Genomic DNA, 22913 nt, shown 5'->3' on the forward strand with positions numbered 1-22913 from the left:
GGAAACATGTCTGGCTCTCCAGCCAGATTGGCAAGACCTGAAACGCCCAGGCTCTTTGGACAAATTTTTTTTTTTTTTTTTGGCTGTGTTGGGTCTTCATTGCTGCGTGCAGGCTCTTCTCTAGTTGCGGCGAGCGGGGGCTAATCTTCGTTGCAGTGCGAGGGGTTCTCATTGCAGTGGCTTCTCTTGTTGCAGAGCATGGGCTCTAGGCGCACGGGCTTCAGTAGTTGTGGCTCGTGGGCTCAGTAGTTGTGGCTCTCAGGCTCTAGAGCACAGGCTCAGTAGCTGTGGCGCACGGGCTTAGCTGCCCCATGGCATGTGGTATCTTACCGGACCAGGGCTCGAACGCCGGTCTCCTGCATTGGCAGGCGGATTCTTAACCACTGCGCCCCCAGGGCAGCCCCCAGATTTGCTTTTATAGATGTTCTTTGGCTCAGCCGAGCCCATCCTGTTGGGACTTCACTGGCCCCGTCACACCCATTTCAGGGAAGCCTCCAGACGGCCGGCCAGGAAGGAGCCTTTCAAACTTATGCAAGGCACTTTCGCTTCCCAGTTTGACAGGCACCCCCCACATAGGGGATGAGCCTGTCACTTGTGTGCTTAAGAAGAGGGATTCACTGCTTGTGCTCATTCCCCCCCTCCCCCGACCACTCTTTTGAATATCCTGAAACAATAGGAATGAAGAATATCAATTAAGATTATTCCTAGGCTCCTGAATCCGCTGCTGAACACGTAAAACCCTGGGCAGAGAGGAGCCTCCGCCACTTAGCCAGGGCAGGATGGGGCAGACAGGATGTCCAGCCAGCTCCTGAGGCCCAGGGTCAGCCCCGGACAAACAGGAGACAACCGGGCCCTCTCCCCATGCCACCCTCCCGCCATGACGTTATGCCTTCAGCCCCAGAAATAGTAGAGGACGTTTGGGAAATTCACACTCTAAAAATATTTCCTTTTTTCATGTAGGCAAGATAACACAGGAGTGACAGTGGGTTACTAAGAATGCCGTTCCCTCATTATGTAACACGGACAAAAATAAAGAGTGTTCTGGCCCAAAAACAGGGCTGAGAAAGAGGAATGTGAATAAATAGCACTGACAAGTCATTGTTTACTCAAACTGTCAAATGGCTGAAGAACCTGAGGAAAGTTCTGATCCACATTGACACATCACTGTGTCATATCATGTGACTACGGAGGGAGCCCAGGTCAGCGTCCTGACAAGTGTTTGTAGCGGAGGCCGCTCAAGGAAAGGTAAGTCGCGCAGTGCACACTCCCTCCCCCGTCATCAGCCAGCGGTAAAAGACTGGGGCTCCCGGACGCCAGGAGCACTGGGCTCCCTCGCGAGACTGCAGCCCATCCTGTCAAGTGACAGACAGGGTGCAGGTCGCACTGGAGCGCCCAGCCGGGTACCCTCGCTGGAGGCTGTCGTGCCACCAGGTGGCTGGTTACGAGCCACGGGTCCCTCTCCCAGCAGAGGCGCTGCCCCTCAGGGGTCAGAGCAGGGCGTCCAGACTCACCCCGGCTTTCACTGCCCACCGCCCCGGCTTCTCCAAGTCCTGCCAGTGTTGCTTGCTGAATCTCTCACCCCCTCACTACTGCCGTGGTCAAGGCCACTGCCATCTCATGCGGGGATCACCATGGCGACCACTCTAGTTCCTGATGGGTGAGTCTCGTCTCACACCTCTGTTCCTCTACTGAAAACCTTCCAGAGCTTCTTTGTTCTCACTCAACAAGCTCCAAACTCCCCAAAGGGGCATGTGAGGTGCTGAACCAGCCGCCGCTTCCCTCTCTGCTCTGGCCACACCGGCATCGGGGCTGGGGGCCTCTGCAGATAAGCCTGCAGCCTGGAACGAGCCAGGACTCTTCCCAGGTTCCTGCCCCAGCCCTCTGCCTCGATAAAGTCTACTCAGCCTTTAACTGTAACTTCCTCCATGGAGCCAGGTGCTAAGGAGGGGGAAAGGAATCAAAAGAAAACCACTCGTTTGATGAGAGGGTAGGAGATTTCGAAGTCCCTCTCTCGTTGCATCATCTCTATGAACACCGGCTGCTGGACGTGTCCTCATGTGAAAACCAGAGCTTGTAGCCAACAGCTAAGCGGTCATTCGTCCACAGCTGGGCCACTTAGTACAGCTAAGTACCTGGAGCATGCTGGGCACTTTTCAGATATTATCTTGTTTAGTTTTTGTAACATCCCATCTTGCAGAGGAAGAGGTTTGGCGTCTTGTGGCTGATAAAAGCTGGGATGTGATCTCTCCTGAGCCAGGCCTGTGCTTCTGCCATCAGGCCCAGGGCCTACCGGCAACTAGAGGGGCACGTATCCACCTGGATATCTTTTGAACGACGCTTTTAGGGGTTGAACTGTGACCCCAGCGCCCATCCAAAAATGTAAGCTATGTTGAAGTCCTAACCCCAGTACTTCAGACCGTGACCTGGAAATAAGGTCACTGCAGATGTAACTAGTTCAGATGAGGTCATACTGGAGCAGGATGGCTGGTGTCCCAAAAAACAGACACAGACTCAACGGTGGGGTGGAGGGACACTCTGCCATGTGATGACAGAGGCAGAGACAGAAGCGCTGCAGCTGGGAGCCAAGGAACAAGGATGCCAGCAACCACCGGCAGCTAGAAACAGGCAAGGCAGACTCCTTCCCTACACGCTTCAGGGGGAGCACCGTCCTGCCAACACCTTGATTTCCAACTTGGAGCCTCCAGAACTGTGAGACAATAAATTTCTGCCATTTTTATGCCACCCAGGTTGTGATACTTTGTTACTGCAGCCTTAGGAAACTAATACAGTGGCGAATTCTCTTTTTCTCCCCTGGGAATACTTTTTATCACAGGCCTGCTCAGTACTATAGACGGTCAACTCACCAGCTTTGAACCCAGCTAACAGCATCTGCGGCACCAGCCGGCCCAGCCTGCACATGGCTCCCTCACAGGCCATTCGTCTACCTTATTCTGGGACAAAGATGGAGACAAACCTGCAAACTTAAACAAAAAATAAACATTCTATCATGGGTTTGCATGAAAAAAAAAATCCAGCTTTTTTTTTTCAACCTGATAGGGCAGATACGTACCTTCCTTTGAGAGGCTCACTCAGCCGTAAAGCAGCAGAGGGAAATGTGCCTCTGAGTCGACATTAAGATCTCCACCAGGAACTGCTGAGGTTGGCCTCAGGGAGGGGACGAGAGGGGCGCGTCCCCAGAGACCCAATCAGAGATTGAGCCACGTTCCTGTCCTCTCCAGGTAGAGGCCAAGCAGGGGCCTTCGGTCCGGCTGCCCTCCTTGGCAGGTAAGCTCAGCCCAGAAATGATCCCTGCAGTAGGCCAGCCTTCATGGGGGAATTTATCCATGACCACCAGTCAGACATCACACGCTCCCAGGGGAAAAACTGCTGGCAAAGAAGTTGTGTTAATATGAACTAGCTTTATTTTGTATTTCAAGAATTAGGCCAGCCCACTTTCACAGGCTGATGCCAAGCTCCACTTCTCAGAGCTAGAGAAATGCTGGCAGCAGCCTTTGGCTTTCAGGAGCTAATATCCTGTGACACTCTGGTTTTATGGTGCCCAGTGACAAAGAAATGGAGTTGAGAAGATTCAAAGACAAGTTTTGCCGCTGAGATGCATTCATTCGTTCACTGTTTGCTGAATGCCAAGTCCTATCCATGAGCCTGCATGCCCAGAAGAAATACGCAGGCAGCAAGAGCGGGTTACAGTTGGCTTGAAACAGACTGAACTGGCTTCATGCTCTTGCCCTCTCCCTCATCCTACCCTCCTGCACCCACCCCCTGTCCTCCAGTTCCTGGCAAGGAAGAGTACACAGCAACCAAAACCCCATCTGGTATAGGGAGGAAGTGTTAAGTGCAGCACTGGTTGGCGGGGACACGAATCTTCCCACCCGGTAGTCACCTCTGTTCTTTCCCAGTAAGAACTGTATTATCTCTCTGATTGCATTTGTTACTCTGCAAGCACAGGTACGCACCAGTCAGTGCTTAGGCCACATCTTACTCAGTGTCTCAATGGCATTTGACCCAGTTGATCAACTCCCTCCTTCAATTTTTTTTTTCCTTGGCTTCTAGAACATCACACTTCTGGCTTTCCTTCTACATCAGTGGTTACTCCTTCCCTGTGTCCTCTGGCCGTCCTCCTCCTCTTCCTGATATCTGGTTCAATCCCCAGACCACCTCTTTGCATTGTGTTCACTTCTGAGTGGTCTCATACTGTCCTATGGCTTAAGTACTGTATCTAAATTTCCCAATTTATAGCACAAGCCCTAACCTTTTCCTTAAACTCCAAACTTACACAATCACTTCTAACTGTATTAATTATCTACTGCTGTATAAAATGGCCCCCAAATTCAGAAGCTTAAAATAACAAACATTCTCTCACGGTTTCTGAGGGTCGGCAAACCACGAGCAGCTTAGCCTGGCAGTTCTGGTGCAAGGTCCCTCAGGAGGCTGCAGTCTTCTGAGACTGGAGAGAATCCACTTCCAACCTCACATGGCTTCTGGCAGGAGCCCCCATTCCTCAGGATGTGGGCCTCTCCCTAGGGTTGTTTGCGACCTGGCAGTCGACTTCCCCCAGAGTGAGTGATCCGAGAGAGAAAGCCACTCTGAGACGCATGTCTTTCCTAACCTAATCTTGGGAGTGACACACCAACACTTTTTCCATGTTCTTTTCACCACAAAGCCCAGCTCTGATACAATTTTGGGGTGGAGACTACACAAGGGTGTGAATCCCAGGAGGGAGGAGGCGGGGAGCCACTGCGGCCACCCCAGACGCTGGCTCCCCCAGGTAGATCTGATTGTTAGCTCGGAGTTAGCAAGTCCTAACTCCAAATCTTTATTCGCATCCTCCCCGCAAACCTGCTCTCCCCTCAGCCTTCCCCATCTCAGTATGTGACAGCATCACTCGGTTACTCAGGCCCCAAACTTCCAGCTCACCCTTGACTCTTTCTCATACCCTCAGTAATTCCGTCAGCATATTCTGTGCATTCTGCTTCCAAAACGTGTACCAAATCTGATCACCTTTTATCCCCTCCCCTGCTACCACTCCAGTGCAAACCATCAACACTCCTAGTTTCACTGCTTGCACCCCTGCCTCTGCAGTGTATTCTCCACACAGCAGCCAGAGTGAAGAGCTTCCAAATGTCAGATCATGACACCATGCCCCACCCGCCCGCCCCCTTCAAAATTCTCCACTGGCTTTCCCTTTCAATCAAGAAAACAAATCCCAACTCCTAATGTTTAGTGTGATCTGGTCTTTGCACGTTTGCCCAACTTTCATTTCTTCATCCTTTTCCCTCCCCTACTCTACTCCCTGGCCACTCTGGCCTTTTCTCGGCGCCTCCGACATACCACGTTTACTTATACCTCTGCCTTCTTCTATCCTGTCTGGGGTCATCTCCCAGGCGCCCACAAGGCCAGCTCCCTCACTTCATTCAGGTCTCTGCTCAGTGTCACTGCTTCACAGGCCTTCCTTTATCACCTGTCCATAAACCACTCTCCCCCCACTCAGGTAATTTGATCATACTTAGCCCTTGATGTAAACGCCATTGAGGGCCTTTTACCTGTCCTGTTCACTGCTGTATCCCCATCGCCTAGGACAGTACCTGGCACATAGCTGGCATTCAATAAACGTCTGCTGAACTCATGAATGGAATATAAAAATAAATGCTTAGAGAGTTTTAAAAATCCCATCCTGAAGAAAAATCTGGATTACTATGGTGGTATAGGGACACATAAAGTGGGAGGGCCCATGTGAGGACACTTCCTGTTGGTTCCACAAGCACTTGTCAGGCTCTCTGCAACATGTTACAAAGCACAAAGGAGGGGGAAAAAACCACTGATGATATAATTGCTACTTTCCAATTTAGTACCAGATCTAGGACGTGTAAATACTTCTTAGCCTCTCCAATCCATTTAGTGTGGTCTAAAACCCACCACGTCACTCCCTTGCTTCAAACTCTTGACTCACCAGTGCCCCAAAGACATGGCCCTAACTTCTTGCTGTGGTTTACCCAGAACTTCCTCATCTCACCTCAGTGACCTCACCATCTTCACATCTTGCCTCTTTCTACTCTGGGTACCTCACCCAGCCAAACTGAAATGCTGGCTATTCTCCAAAGATACATTTTCCTTTGCTCCTGAGTTTTCTGCACATTCTGTGTTCTCTACCCGTAACAATCTTCCTACGCCCTCCTGTATCGGTTCATTTTTGCAGCATAAAAGACCACGCCAACTCTCTCTTCCTTCTGCAGGCTTCTTTGCATGTCTCACAGTTCCCAAGAGGAAGAGAAGGCAAACCTCAACATGCAAATACTTTTCAAGTCTCTGCCTGTGTCACACTTGCTAACACCCCATTGACCAAAGAAAGACACGACAAAGTCCAGAATGAAGGGCTGGAAAAATAAAGTCCACTTCATGGGAGCAGCGGCACAATCACAATTAGGGCAAGCGTACAGGGACGGGGAAATAACTGTAGTTCTTCTTTGCAAGCAATTTTCCATACTTCCCACCTCAGCTCCTACTTAGAAATCATCTCCTCTAGAAAGATTTTCCTGATCCCTAAAGCCTGACTGAAAAACCTCTCCCATAACCCCTCATATTCACTATTTATTTATTTATTTTTGGCTGTGTTGAGTCTTCGCTGCTGCGCGCAGGCTCTCTAGCTGTGGCGAGCAGGGGCTACTTTGTTGTGGTGCGCAGGCTTTTCTCATTGCGGTGGCTTCTCTTTGCTGCAGAGGACAGACTCTAGGCACACGGGCTCAGTAGTTGCGGCATGCGGGCTGTAGAGCGAAGGCTCAGTAGCTGTGGTGCACAGCCTTAGCTGCTCCACAGCATGTGGGATCTTCCCGGAGCAGGGCTCCAACCCATTTGCCCTGCGTTGGCAGGCGGCTTCTTAACCACTGCACCACCAGGGAAGTCCTCTATTCACTATTACTGCATGTATTAGTCTCCACTACCAACAAATGAGTGAATGAATGAATTACTAAATAAACATTGGACCTCTAGTTCATACCGTCGAGTTGACTGCACTCTCCGTTTTATAGCAATGTTACCTCAGTCTTCCCTACCTGATGGGAAGGTCACTGAAAGGAGGGAGTATGTTCGGTTTCTCTTTTACCTTAATTGCCTAGTACAGTACCTGATATGAAGTAGGTACTTAAAAATATCTTAAAATCAACAAACACATTAACTATAATAAAAGTATAATGGGATAATGTCATTAAAAAAGGCACAAAGTGTTCTTGAGATCCCTGCAAGACTCAGCAGGCTGCAAACATTTAGGAAAATCTGAGACAGCATAAAGCTAATTGAAATAAGAACAAAATGCCCACTGGAGGGGAGAAAAGAAGAGAAAATTAGCCAGAGAAAGCAACACCTTCCCTTTTATTAGATTCACAGCACCTTTTTAAAGTCCAACCTCTCTTTGAAAAATGTTTTTTTGTTATTAACTTCCTCATTAGAAAGCAGACAAACGCTGTCCTTGAAAGGTATGTTTCTCCTTGGTACTGCGCTCAGTCCTCGGGCTGCACTGTGTGGTTTACCAGCAGCAGTCAAATCCAGCATCTCAGAGAAGAGTGCTGTGAAGGCCAGGAGGTAATCAGCTAGAGCCTCCTATACTACATACATATATATATATATATATATATATATATATATATGTATGCATATATATACATATATGTACACACATTTACATTTTTTAACGAAAATAATATAGGGTTTACAAAGCTCTATTAATTCTTTAAAGTTACATAGGCAAGGTCTACGCTTCAGTATAATCATTTTTTACTTTGGATTAAAGTGGGAATTTTAGCCCTAAAAATAGATTTAAGGTTACCGAACAGAGGCCATATAGCAACACAGACTTGATAAATCTTGATCGTCATACAACTAGACATAGGTTGTTGTTATCCTTATGCTGGGTGCTACACATCCCCCATCAATTATCTTCATTTTAACTATAATACAAAAGCAAAATAGTTCACTGAAGTAATCTTCTATTCATTACATTAGCACATATGCCAAATTATACTAACTGCACGATAATCTCTACGTTCAGAGGCTATATTTTTAGCGTGTGCTCATCTCTGCTTCATTAAATACTGCAAGCAACCACAAAAAAAGGAATGCATGTTGTACAGCAAGAGAGAGAACAATGATCTGCAAGGTGATATCTTCCAGGGCAACCAAAGACAAAACAAGTCAGAGAAACAAACCTTACGAGAGATATAAAACTAATTTGCAGTGACATTTAATATATAGTTTTTTTATCGGAAGGAATACATTTAAGTCACAGTTACATGGAAAAACACATAGACTGTGAAATTCCAGGCTTTCTCCTAGAATATTCAAAATGCTCATCAAAAGTCAGTCAGTACAGTAAGGATGGCCACCAGGTGATTGAATAAACAGAATGTCATTTAGTATTTTAAAAACAGATTCTGGGAGTAGAAGCTACCACCAAAATATCCAGAAATCTGAGTTAACTGGTACTCTACTTTGCATACTTGATACTAATAAATATAATAGGTGTTTACAGAGACTATGAATGCAGGGCAATAGCCTAAGGGATAGTCACAGAAAAGAAGAAATGAACACAATCCTGCTGGAGGGAGTACACAGACCTCCTGCTGTTGTTCTGGTCCCCCCCATCCCCCAAACAACAAGGGCCATCTCTTTGGGAAAGAAATTTTTCAATAGCTGAAGCCCATTCCTCTGCCCCCACAAGACCCTAGAGAGCCCAGTGGAAAGTCTCTCAGATGCTGGTATGATTCTTGATCACCAAACTGGACAGGTCCTCTTCATGGCCTCTCAGGTTCTGACTGGCACAACCTCCTTCCCACAGAAGGGGTTAGCACTGTCTGTGAAGCCACAAATGAGGGAACTCTAGAAGGATTAAAAGAAGGAGGTATCTGATGAAAAGGCACCTGCAAGTCTGAAATCCTCTTTGGTGAGGACACTGTACATGCGCTGAGGCAGAGCCCGGGAGTAGGGAGCGGGCCGGGGCACGGTCGTGCGCAAAATGAGCTCCCGGCCCGCAGCGGGTGGGAAGTCTGCCGCCAGGTTCTGCATCTTCTCTTCTGGGGGGACCATCCTCTTCAGATCCTCCTCCGGCGGAGCCATGGCTGCAGCCTTGAAGAGAATCACATGCTAGTTCAAGAGCAGGCCGAATGCTAAACTCAGATCATTTTGAAGGACAGCTGAATAAGCATGATAAATACATTAAAATGTTCTACATTACTCAGTAATGCAGTCAGTTATGTTACGATTGCTCAAAAATCACAACACAGAAAATGCAAGAAGCTTGAAACACTGCATGAGCAGCCAGAGATTACAAATAAACTGGTGACACAGGAGATAATGACTGCCAGGCAATCTGCTTTGGAAAGTGAGGGCCATATTCAGACATCTGATGAAGAGGGACAATGGAGCTGTTCTGGTTTCTATACATTTCTTCTAGCAATGACCCAAGTCCACGTCTGATGTCCTCAGTCCAGTAAGGAAATGCTGCTCTCCAGAGTCTGGAAAGATGATTTTTTTACCGATTCTTTCAATTCTTTTTAAGGTTCATTTGTCAAATTAAAACTGAGGACACTGGTTTTGTTTGCTGGGTGGGTGACTAATGTAACGCGGAAGTGATAGAGGTCCATGAAATGTAGCAGTGGCCACAAAAGAGAAGTTCTCAATATTAAAGGCATCTATTTTTTCATTAAAATTCAATAAAATACGTATTCAACTAGAGCTTTCATTTTAACTCTGATCACTATGTTTCTTTCACAATACCATCAATTTGGAAAAAAATAATTGTTTTGGCAATGGAAATATGAAATCATGTTATGCTAAACACCAGCAAGAAAGGTATGCCAAACCCAGACTGCTAAAGAGGTGGTTGGTTAGTCTTAATGACCTTATGAAGTTAGAGGGATGGGAAGGAACAAGGAACTATGAGGGACAAAGGCTATTTTGTTACCTCATCAGAAGATTCAGTCAGCTTGAGAAAGGGTGAGAAAAGAAACAGTGATGAAAGGGAAACAAGCAAGATGGTTTAAAAAGAGCTAGACAAGAGACTGCAAGATTATTTCAGAGACAGCATGCACTACGTTAAGGAACATGATCCTGTCAAAAGAATATCAAGACAAAAACACACCACATACAACACACCTAGCCGTCCAACTGAGCAGACAAATCTCACTACTCATGCATCTGATGGCTAAAGAGGCAACGTACAGAGTGTCACTTAATGGGGAAATGATTCAGGAAAAATCTAGCTCTTTTCCCAAAGATTAAGATACTAAAAAAAGTACTCATGTCTTGAAAAATAGATAACCCAATGAATTTAAGACTAGATGTCTGACTTATTAAATTTAGAAAGACTAAGGCAAAATCCAATCAGTGGTTTGCTGAATTCCACTTAAATATGGATATACCACTGACAAATAAAATCATGATGAAAGTTTATTAAAATGTATGATTTTAAGGAAAAGTTCTAAATCTGTAAAATTACTGTAGGCTATAAAATATTTTCAGTGAAATTTTATAACTTTAAAAAAGTTAACATCTTGATTTAATAGAATTGATATAAAGTATCAATTATGAAAAATTATGTGAATAAATTTGAATGGTTTCTATTAATTAACCAGATATTTAAGAGGTGAGTTTAAAAATGTACCAACCAGGTGCTTGTTATATGGATTACAGTCTGCCAATTCCCTAAAAACATTCACTTCAAGGTTTGAAAGTTTAAAATATTTTAAAATTATATAATGTGGGATGAATGTACAATTTCAGTATCCATTAAAGGGGATTAGCTATACAATGAGCCCAGTGAAAAGATGATACGCTCTTATATTTACTAATGCAGAAAGATAATTACATTGAGTGGAAAATAAGAACAAAGTAAACTATGTAATATAATCCTATTTTGTAAAATTTACATGTATTTGTATATACTAGATGTTAACTGTTGATAGTGATCACCAGTGGGTAGTGAGATTAATGTGATTCATTTTTCAGTGTCATTAATTTTTCATTATAATTCTCTGTATTATCCAAATTTTTACATTAAGACTTTACTTACAGTCTCAGGGAAAAAGCTTATTTCCATATTGGGGAAAATAATTTTGCTTACGTATTTAAAACAATGAGAGTGTTCTACTCTCAGCATTAAAAATATTTTATAAATACTTCAGATTTTAAATCGTCTTAACACACAGGTTTTTAAAAATGAAAGAATTTTTGCAGTATAAGGAAAATTCATATTGGTGTTAACAAGGAAATGTGCTTATAAGCGCTGGCTAGTAAACTGACAAATATATCACAGGATGTGAAAACAGACTTGGTTCTGGTTTCATGCCAGAGAGAAAAACAAAATAAATCAAAGTAAGCATCTATTGTTTTCTAGAACTTTAACTTATAAGGAAATATTTGGTTTTTAACTTGAAATCCTTAAATTTAGCGGGCCACCCCATAAATAATCTCAGGTTTTAGTTCTTGCTAAAATTCCTATCAGTATATTTGGCTATGATTTTGAATATATTCAAATTCATATATTCGATGCACTCCAGACCTACGCAAAGGAGATTATGAAGTTTTTATTCCATGTGTAAACCCACGAAAATTCTTTTTCTCATTTGACTGTGAGAATTATACCTTCAAAACTGGGCCATTCTAGTGTCATCACAGTGCTACATAAGGGGCACCCTGTATTTAGTACACTTCAAAATACTTTTATCATAATCTTTACTATTGAGTCCTGATGTGAGAATCACCTACGGAATACCAGCACCTCTTAACCAATAAACAAGATCAGTACAGAGAGAATCAACCCAAAGTATAACTAATACCATCCTCATAAAAATCCAAATCGTAACAGTTTTAGAATGTCAGAGGTACTATACGATTTTTAAAATTTTTATCAGTAGAGCTAATGACCCAGGAAAGTTTTCAAATTGAGCTTTCTTTCTGTGCTGAAGACTGTTTTCCATAGTTCTAAAAATCTGAATCTTGCTCTTCCTTCTTAGGAACCCTCTGAAGTTAGATCTCTTCACCATTATAAGAATAGTTACATTTACTAACTCCAAGCTAAGTTGTGAATCCATTGCAGTACATGGAGTTTAAAACGGGTAAAACTAAACTCTAATTTGAAAGTAGTAAACATTTTTTCCACAGCACAGCACTGGCCATTGCTAAACAAGTCCCTATCAGATTCATTAACAAGGAATTTCAGGCCATTTTAACTTCTGAAATTTAGGTACTAAAATAAACTTATCATTTTATTTAAACATGTAAGAAAGCAGATGGATTTCAAAGACTAAAAAGTTACTGTTGAGAGTCATTATTTCTTCAGTGTTCGAATCCAATGCTGTTATTAGCAGCTGTAGAATCGGCCATGTGTGGGAATCAAAACAGTACCTTACTGAGCAGAGGCCTGGAGAGATCATGACACAGTCAATAAGGAAATCTCACATACCCTCTGAGCATTCACAAACAGCTTGTGAATGATCCTGCCAGCATGTCCTCTTCCTGCACCAACAACTAACACCTCAGGTTGCTCCAAAAGGCAACTCACAAACCTGGAAGAGAGAGGTAATGAAAGGATAGAAAACGAGCTGCTCAGTTCACACTGGGTCAATCCTCCCTGATTCATTTCGGGGACAAACCGTCAAAATGATACTGGCGAACCCTACACCAAGGCTGGAGTGGAAATTTTTTAACAGGACAGATCGACATTTGGAATTAAAATCGACTCAAATGACAATCTTACTGCCTTTCAACTGTTTTTGTAAATTTTTTTAAAAGCCCATCTCTGTCAAAGTGTAAGAAAAAATATTCAGTCTATTCCTTTCAGACTATAGAAGATGCTACACTAAATAAAAGATTTTTAAAAATATTTTTAACAACAAAAGCCATGTTTAATTTATACAGCAAAGCAATGGTCCTTATTTCTCATTTTTGTTCTTTTAAGGTGTATGAGTGAGTGTGAGTGTGAGTGTGTGTGTGTGCATGCGCTTAAAATACATGTTTTGCTGGGCAAAGTCTCAACTGTAAGCTGTGCCATTATGTGCTGGAAACACTCTACTTCCAAGTATATCGCAGACAACGTATGGTGGAGCTAAGAGAGTCGAAGGCACAGAGCCACCAACTCTGCACCACCTGCTCACTAACTCATACTGCTATCTTAGAAACAATTCCTGTGATTAGAGCATATCCTTCTCATTTAAGAGGAAGGAATTTTCAAGAGCAAAGAAGGCTGGGCGAAAATTTCAACAAAAGATATAATATTCAAACAAGAACTTGTTAAAAGCTATAGCAAATGCCTTGTCATATAATATTAATTATTTATCATCAATAATGCCATTTCTCATGGAAAGACTGATGAAAATTTTAGTTATAACAAATTCAAGCTGCTCAAGTAGCTAATTTGGAAACACTTTATCACCTATTGAAACAACATCGTCCTTTCAAGTACCTCAGGCAAAAAATGGACAGGGACCCACAGTGACAGGCTCCCTTCGAAATGGTCCAAATCTTGGAAGGAGGAAAAGACTGACCCAATAATTTGCCTCATCATGGAGAGGCCATCTGGTCACCCTTTCAAAACACATTCACAAAGCACAGAAGGTATGCACATTTGCTACCACAAATCTTGTTCAGCAGATTTAGTAACTCTTTAGTAAATCTCGTGTAAAAACTAAGAATATTCAGCAGAAATAGTTTCAAAACACCTCTGCCTGTACTTAAGGAACAGTGAGAGTGGAAAGCAAAGCTCTGGGGCCCTGCAAGTAACAAAGAGTAAACAGCCAGTTCCTCCACAGGCAACTACTCCAAGAGCAAACAAGGACACTCCTAGAAAGAGAGACCTGGAAGCCTTCGTTCTAAAAGTAGGAGGAATGGAAACACGTGGCAAATACTCAAGAGATACAGGAGAGGTCAAATCCTATGATAAATATTTCTCTGTCTCTAGCCAATGTTTGTTACAAAAAATAGAGGAACACTACAAAAGATTCTCAATATTTTACAAAAATTTTCTAAAGAGAGTGGTGGCTTTTCCTATTTGCAGATAAAAATGAGTTAATCAGATAGCAATTACCTTTCAAGATCTTCCTTTTCCTCCTCTTGTTCACATTTCTCAGTTCCAAACTTGGCTTTCAGTGAGCGGGCTCTAGCAATTATAGCTTCTACATTAGTAATTTGATGGATGATTTCCTAACAGTGTGAAAGGGGAGAGGCATACATTGGAAGACAGCAAAAAGCCTTTAAAAAATGTACCTTTAAAATAATTATTGCCAACTGGGGAGAACACTTGGAAAGATCAGACTTACTTCCAATTTCTTGTCTTCTGGATTGGGGAAGTGCAAAACTTTACTGGAATGAGATATTATTTGCTTTATAATCTTCTTAACTGAAGAAATGTTTTCCAGACTTTCTATTTTTAAAAATATCAAAGCCATCATTAGATGTTAGGCAAAATCTACTTTTATTTTGGAAATGAACTAATGACTAATCAAATAAGACATTTACCTTCCTCCTTTACCTTGAGTACGGCTGCATGAATTACACAAGGTAACAGGTGCCTAGCAAGGTCTGCAGGTTTCTGTACTGCCAGATAGTGCAGCACCTGAAGGAGACATGAAGTGAGATAACTGATCAATGCAGTTGTCAAAGAATAAAGCAGCCATTTATTGGGTCGGCCAACAGGTTCGTTCACTTTTTTCCATGAGATGGCTCTAGCAGCAACTTAGTTTTCTTTAACTTCATTCGAAATAATTTTGTTAGATCGTATGTGACAGCTGTCATATCAGTGTGCATTCAAAAAAAGACTTAGCAAAATTGGTGGATTTTTGTGTAGCCATTTTAATATTGAAGATGGAAGAAAAAAAAGCAACATTTTTGGCATATTATGCTTTATTATTTCAAGAAAGGTAAAAACGCAACTGAAATGCAAAAAAAAAGATTTGTGCAGTGTATGGAGAAGGTGCTGTGACTGATTAAACACGTCAAAAGTGGTTTGAGAAGTTTCGTGTTGGAGATTTCTTGTTGGATGATGCTCCACGCTCGGGAAGACCAGTTGAAGTTGACAAGGATCAAATTGAGACATTGAGAACAATCAACGTTATACCACGCAGGAGATAGATGACATACTCAAAACATCCAAATCGAGCATTGAAAATTTGCACCAGCTTGGTTATGTGATGTTTGGGTTCCACATAAGTTAAGCGAACAAAACCTTCTTGACCATATTTCTGCGTGTGATTCTCTACTTAAACATAATGAAAACGTTCCGGGTTTTTGTTTGTTTATTTATTTATTTATTTATTTATGGCTGCATTGGGTCTTCGTTACTGCACGCAGGCTTTCTCTACTTATGGCAAACGGGAGCTACTCTTTGTTGCGGTGCACGGGCTCTAGTTGTGGCACATGGGCCCAGTAGTTGTGGCTTGTCGGCTCAAGCGCAGGCTCAGTAGTCGTGGCGCACAGGCTTAGTTGCTCCGTGGCATGTGGGATCTTCCCAGACCAGGGCTCGAACCCGTGTCCCCTGCACTGGCAGGCAGATTCTTAACCACTGCACCACCAGGGAAGTCCCAAACGTTCCATTTTTAAAACAGACTGTGATAGGCAATGAAACAATACAACAATGTGGAATGGAAGAGATCGTGGGGCAAGCGAAATGAACCACCACCAACCACAACAAAGGCTGGTCTTCGTGCAAAGAAGGTGATGTTGTGTATATGGTGGGATTGGAAGGGAGTCCTCTATTATGAGCTCCTTCCAGAAAACCAAATGATTAATTCCAACAAATACTGCTCCCAAAAAGACCAACTGAAAGCAGCACTCAATGAAAAGTATCCAGAATTAGTCAACAGTAAATGCATAATCTTCCATGAGGATAATGCAAGACCACATGTTTCTTTGATGATGAAACAAAAACAGTTACAGCTTGGCTGGGAAGTTCTGATTCACTGGTTGTATTCACCGGACATTGCACCTTTGGATTTCCATTTATCTCGGTCTTTACAAAATTCTCTTAATGGAAAAAATTTCAATTCCCTGAAAGACTGTAAAAGGCACCTGGAACAGTTCTTTGCTCAAAAAGATAAACCGAAGGCACTTTTTGGCCAACCCGATGAAAGAGTACCACTGAACTCACATCTGTAACAAGGGTAGAGATGAGCTCTCTTCTCTTCTCTTAGTACCTACCGCTGCTCATTCAGGTAAGTAGCTGCTACTCCCAAAGGTAAGAATAATGTTACTGAAATCATCTAAGAACTTCAGTCCTTAATAATGGTGAATACTCTCATAATTTTTTTTCCTACTTCCATATGTAATACATGCAGATTAGGAAAATACAAAGAAAATTTAAACCACCTGAAAATTATACCACCTAGAAATAATAATTGTTAGTGGTGGAGCATTTTCATTCCAGGATTTTTTAAAGATTTTGAATATACATAATATATTAAGTGAACTAATATTAAGTATGTAAAATACTGTTTTGTAACCTGCATTCCTCAGTTAAGATTTCTAAACATTGCTAGTGACCTTCCTCTAAATTTTTTGGTTTTATTGTTTTCTAAAATGGAAATTGTTTTATTATTTTTCTGATTAAAAAAACACACAGAAAAGTATGTATAACACTTGGACCCTACCTTTAAGCTCTTTATTCAACAGCAGTAAAGACAAAAGAAATATAATCTCAAAATATGAGCCTGGCTGATAAATGCTCACAGATCTCAAAAGTACATAAGTAAATACAAAGAAGTATAATGCAAAAGTTCTCTAGAAATCCTACTTCCTAAGGAACAACACAGTTTTGTGTTTTTCTTCTCAGACTTATTTCTATAAACACAAAGATACAGATGCATATGCAATTTCTTAACAAAAACTCATACACAATTTCATAACTTGCTTTGCTCATTTAATGATTTATGTTTAAAATTATTTGCCTTGGAGGGTTTTGCATTTTGAAACGTTTTTAAAATTTAAAAACTTTTTAAAAATACACATACCCAGAGTATTTTATAAATACAGAAAACACAAACACTCGTTTATACACCAATGAGCTTAAGAAACACATCACCAGTACCTTCCAAGTCCCCCTTGTGCCCTCCCTTCTTTCATTTTTCTTCATAGCTGTCTCACATATGTACGTAGCCCTAAACAATGTGTTGCTTAGTTTTGTCTGGTTTTAATTCTTTGTATAAATGGATTGCTTCTAGTTATGCTCCTCAGTGACTTGTTTTTCATTCAGCATTATTTCTGAGATGCATAGATGTTAATACTGGTACATGCTCTAGTCTACTCATTTTCACTGCTGTATTAAAATGCCCCCCCATTTTTTGACTATTAAAATAATGTTCCTGTCACACTATTTCATATGTTTGTGGTGCACATGTAGAGGAATTTCTTCAGGATATCTAAAAATAGACAATGCCAAAATTATTATTTTTCAAATACTGAAGTCATATTCCAAATTATTTTACCAAGTATTTGAACAGATTTACATTCTTATATAGAGTAATAATATGAGTTCCCACTGTTGAACATCCTTGTTAACACTATTCCAAATGCTGTTTTCCTTAACTCACAGAAAAACAAATTTCCAAGAATACAAAATATTTGTACACCCTTTGCCTACATTGATCTGCTAACCTTTTACCTCATCTCTTTTATCACAGGTATCTCTCCTCCTCTGTAGGTGCATAAAATATATACACACATACATTTTTTTCTGAATAATTTGAGATCAAGTTCCATATACGATGTCCCTTTAACTCCAAGTATCTGTATTTCCTAAAATTAAAAATGTAGTTAAACTAAATTAACACTGATCAAATACTTTTAATCTAAGCTATTATCCTTAGTACAACTTTGTCAACTGACTGAATAATGTCTTTTATAACCTTTTCCCACCACCATACGGGATCCAGTTAAAGATCATGCATTGGCTTTAGTTATCACACCTCTCTAATCTCAATGAATCTGGAAGTTTTCCAGTCTGTCTTTTTTAACATTGACATTTTGAGTATAGTCATCCTCCCTTTTTTGGTGAACTAAATTCCATACTTTATTCCTATTTCCTTAGTTTTAAGGAATTGAGATATAATTTATATACCATAAAATTCACTTTAAAATGTACATTTCAGTGGTTTTTAGCATATTTGCAAGTTTATGCAACTATCACCACTATCTAAGTCCAGAAAATTTTCATTACCCCAAAAAGAAATCCAGTGGCCAAAAGCAGTCACTACCCCCTATCCCCCAGCAACTACTAAACGAACTTTCCTTCACCATGGACTTGCCTATTCTGGATAATCCATGTTAAGTGGAACCATGTAATATGTGGCCTTCTGTTTCTGGCTTCTTTCACTCAGCATAATGCTTTCAAGGTTCATCTGTGTTACAACATATATCAGAACTCCATTTTTATGGCTGAGTTATATTCCATTGTATGGATATACAACATTTTGTTTATCTATCCATCAGTTGATAGACATTTGGATTAGTTTCACTTTGGGGCTATTATGAATAATGAGGCTCTCAATATTTGTTTTTATCTAATGTCCCTTTCCTATTCCAGGATCCCATCCAGGATATCACATTATATTTAGTAGTAATGTTTCTAGGCTCCCCTTGGATGTGACAGTTTCTCAGACTTTCTTGTTTTTACTGGCCTTAGACAGTTTTGAGGAATTCTAGTCTGGTATTTTGTAAAAAGTCCCTCAATTATGACTTATTTGCTGTTTTTCTGATAATTAAACTGCAGTTATATGTTTTGGGGAGGAAGACCAAAGAGGTAGAGTGCCATTTTCATCATATCAAGATGTGACTTATTATCCCTGTTGTCTCCCCTGCTCACCTGGCTAAGGTGGTGTTTGTCAGGTTTCTGCACTGTACAGCTCCTCATTTCCCCTATGCTGCACACTGTACTACAGAAGGAAGTCACCGTGCACAGCCCACACTTATGGAGTGCAGAGGTATGCTCCATTTCCTTGATGGCAGAGTAGATTTAGAGTTCTTATGCATGGGAGATTTGTCTCTCCTCTCCAATTTATTCCATGATTTATCTTTATCGCTATAGACTCAAGGATATTTATATTTTGATTATAATCCAATACTTTTTTATTATTGTGCAAATTGTTCCAGTGTTGGCCATTGGGTAATCTTTCAGTTGGTTCCTGTGTTTCTTTAATCTTCTCCCACAGTTGTGTGTATTTTGTTTTTTTTAGCTCTTTTTAAAACACAGTGTTTCTCATTTGGGGTTTCTCTAATGTTTCCTCATTATTAGATGCAGATTATGCACTCTTGGACCAAACAGTACATAAGTGATGTTGGACCCTTCAGATTATCACATCTCAATGCAGACAATCTGCCCCTTATTGGTGATATTCATTTTGATCATTCAGTCAAGGTACTGTCCCATTTCTCCAGTGCATACCTATTATTTATTCCCTTGCAATTCAGAAGTATAATCTGTAAAGAGCCACTTTAAAACCATGCAAGTATGACACTCTTCACCCAGATTTCCACCTAGACTTAAAATCTATTGATGATTCTTACCTGAACCAGTTACAATAAATATGGTTGTAAAATGAAGTTTCCAACTCCAACGTATCCTCTATATTTATCATTCATCTTTGTGCTGAAATGCCCTCCCTTCTCTCCCATTTTTTTATTTATCTACATATTATCAATGTGGACCCATGGGTTATGATTTCTATCCAATGGTTTATAATTCATTACTGTCCTTATCTGGCACTCAAATTGTCCAGATTTGGCCAGTAAGAGCCCCTTCAACCTAGCTACTTATGAAATGCCCCCATCTTTTTTAAAAACCCTTCCTTATTTTCTGGCAACACATGATCTTCCACATATCTTACACCTTCCCTGCCCCAATCCTGAAATCAGCCATTTCTCTGAAGAAAGCATGGTTCCTTTTAGTAAGGAATGTTCTAGAAATCAAAATATATGTGCTCACTGCTACCAGGATGTCACTGCTTCTAGATCCCTACAGAAGTGAGCTAGGAAATGTATGCTTATATATATACATATGTACATACCCACATACCTATCCGTATTTTAGAAACCTATGAGTCCATACCAATACCTCCAATTCCAATCACTGCCACTGGGTCTTCTTTGCCTTCCTCAATTCCATGTTTGCATCTCACTTCCACAATGAGAATTCTGGCTCCCAACAATACCAAATTACTCCTTTGCTCAAACAATAATCCATCTACAAGGTTCAGAATTGCTTACCCATATCACTATAAAAACAAACCTAGAAAGTACGAGTTGAAGATTTGTTTCCTGTGGTCTCCCGCCACCCACCACACCTGAAGGTATACAGTCAAACATATCTTTTGTCCATAAATTACCTGAATTAGATTTCTTCCTCCCACTCCATCCCCCTTTCAGTGTAGATGTTATTCATTTGAAATACAGCTAGTTTATCTCAGCTTGCTTTCAGTCTTAGGTTATTTCCCCTCTTTCTATTCTTCTTGATTTAAGTTTTGAATGTAGACCATTACATTCTTCCAGAGTCAAATGTATACAGAAAGCACACTCTTTTCTAAGTGTAACCCCTGCCCCCCATATTCCTCCCACTCTATCTTTCCCTCCCCCTCCAAACCTTCTGGGTAACTAATTTCAGTGTTTTCTGGTTTATCCTTACTGAGTGTCTTTTTGTAAACATAAATAGATATGTTTTCTTAATTGCCGCCCCCCCCCCCCGTTTTTTTAAACACAAAATGAAGCTATACTCTTATACTTTATTTTTATACTCGTTTATACTTTACTATACTCCTTGATACTCTTTTATACTTTACTTTTATACACTTTTATACTTCTCTCTTAAAAACATATCCTAGAAGCTGGTTTCTATCAGTTAATAAAGGTTTTTCTCCTTTTTTCTTTTTCTTTTTTAAACCGCTACATAGTACTCAGTTATGCAGATGAACTACAGTGTATTCCACAAAGCTCCTAAGCTTGGGCATGTAGATAGTTTCCATATTTTGTAATTACAAGTAATGCAGCAATGAATAACTTAATGCATCTGTATTTTTGTTCTGTTGAAAAGTCCTAGAAATGGGATTGCTTTAAGTGAAAGGGTAAATGCATATGTAAATTTTGTTAAATACTGCCAAATTCCCTCCACAAGGGCCTGGACCATCTAGCCTCTTACCAGTACTGTATGAGAGGGCCTGGTGCCTCATGGCCTCACTATTTATCAAGCTTTTGAATTTTTGCCAATCTGATTGTGAGAAATGGTTATCTCAGTACAGTTTTAATTTGCATTTCTCTTATCATGAATGAAGTTGAACATCTTTTGATAGGTTTAAGGGTAATTATCCTTTTCATGGTGAGTTCTCTACTCGTATCTCCTGACCATTTTTCTATAGTATTTGGCCCTTTATCTGCAATACATATTCTCCCAGTTTACAAATATTTCTCTCGGTTTATCATTTGTCTTTTGAATTTACTTTTCTTTTTGTCATGCAAGAGTTTTTTTTTTTTTAAAACAAATTCTATCAATCACATTTTTAACTGCATCTCGGTTTTGACTCCTTTCTCTAAATTCAGGTTACAGAGGAATTCACCCATGTTTTCTTCTAGTGCTCCTACAGCTTCGTCTTCAGTCCATTCTTGTCTATGGTATATGAGAGAGAACTAATTTATCTTTTTCCAAAAGGTTATTGTTATCTCAAGACCATTTATTAAAAAGGCCATCTATACCCCAGTGATTGAGATGCCATCTTCATCATATAGTAGATTTCCACATGTAGTTATGGACTTTTCCATTCTGTTTCACTGAGCTATTTATGCGCCAGTATCACATTATTTAAATAGTGAGGCTTTGTACTGTGCTTTAAAATCTGGTTGGGTTAGTTGCCACCCTTTCCCTCCCTTCCCCCATAGCTCTTTCTTTTCAACCTGTTCTTAGCTATTCCTGCGTGTGCTTTTTAAACAACAATTCACCCACTTAAAGTGTACAATTCAGTGGTTTTAGGTATATTTACAGAGTTGTACAACCAAAAACCACAATCAATTTTATAACATTTTCAGCACCCCAAAAAGAAATCCATTAACGTCTTCTCTCCAAACCCCTGAGTCCTAACTTGCATTTTTATTTCTCCATATGAACTTTAGTACCAACTTGTCTGGCTCCATAATAAAGCCTTTTCGTGTTTTTATTGGGATTGCATTAAATTTATAAATTGATTTAGGTAGAACTGACCTTAATGATATTGAGACTTCCTAACCAGGAACAAGGGTTATCTTTCTATTTGTTCAACTGTGTTTTTCAGGAGCGTTTTGTTTTCTTTATTCAGATTTCAAAGATTTCTTGTTAAAGTTTATTCCCAAGTATTTTAATGGTTTTTCTTCTTATAGTGAAAAGATAATGACATTCACATCTTCAGAATAGCTATTATTTGTGTACATGAGTGCTACTAGTTGTATATTAACTTTATATCCTGCTACCTTGCTGAATTCTTTTGCTTGAATTAGTTTTAACAATGATTCTTTAGATTTTTTCCAGTATACTGCCACATAATCTGCAAAGTGTTTTTCTTTTTAGCTCCTATGCCTCTGCTTCATAATGATACAATTTTCTACTTAGACTTGTTAATCCAGTCAATTATACTGTATAAATAGAGTTCCAAATAATCATCCTTGCCTTCAATCAACATGTGTTATTTTCTTAAAGTGATAATAGAGTCTGTTCACTTAGCATTTTTGCATTCAATTTCTTATTACTGTTCTGTAACTTTTTTTTTGTATGCTGTCTCTATCAGGTTTAGGTACATTGTTATAGTTACTTCATAAAAAGATTCTGCAAAATTTCCTTCAATTACTATGCATTGAAACAATTTGTGCAGCATTGGAACTACATGGTCTCTCTATTCCCCTGTGAA

At 40.6% G+C, this 22913-nt stretch overlaps 1 protein-coding gene across 3 annotated transcripts in view; it reads right to left on the reverse strand.

Annotated features, from left to right (window-relative positions):
- Nucleotides 1–7366: 7366 nt before the first annotated feature.
- RAB3GAP1 (RAB3 GTPase activating protein catalytic subunit 1) overlaps nt 7367–22913 on the reverse strand; it is a 125700-nt gene continuing 110153 nt past the window's right edge. For all 3 annotated transcript variants that reach the window (XM_032638613.1, XM_032638612.1, XM_032638614.1), the window contains 5 exons: nt 14521–14617; nt 14322–14425; nt 14090–14205; nt 12470–12572; nt 7367–9132 (listed from right to left, as the gene is read on the reverse strand). In XM_032638613.1, the coding sequence (XP_032494504.1) occupies nt 8896–9132; nt 12470–12572; nt 14090–14205; nt 14322–14425; nt 14521–14617 (657 nt within the window). In that variant the 3' untranslated portion in view covers nt 7367–8895. The remainder of the gene's footprint in view (nt 9133–12469; nt 12573–14089; nt 14206–14321; nt 14426–14520; nt 14618–22913) is intronic.

This window comes from Phocoena sinus, chromosome 7 (genome assembly GCF_008692025.1).
Source record: "Phocoena sinus isolate mPhoSin1 chromosome 7, mPhoSin1.pri, whole genome shotgun sequence".
Classification (NCBI taxonomy): domain Eukaryota; kingdom Metazoa; phylum Chordata; class Mammalia; order Artiodactyla; family Phocoenidae; genus Phocoena; species Phocoena sinus.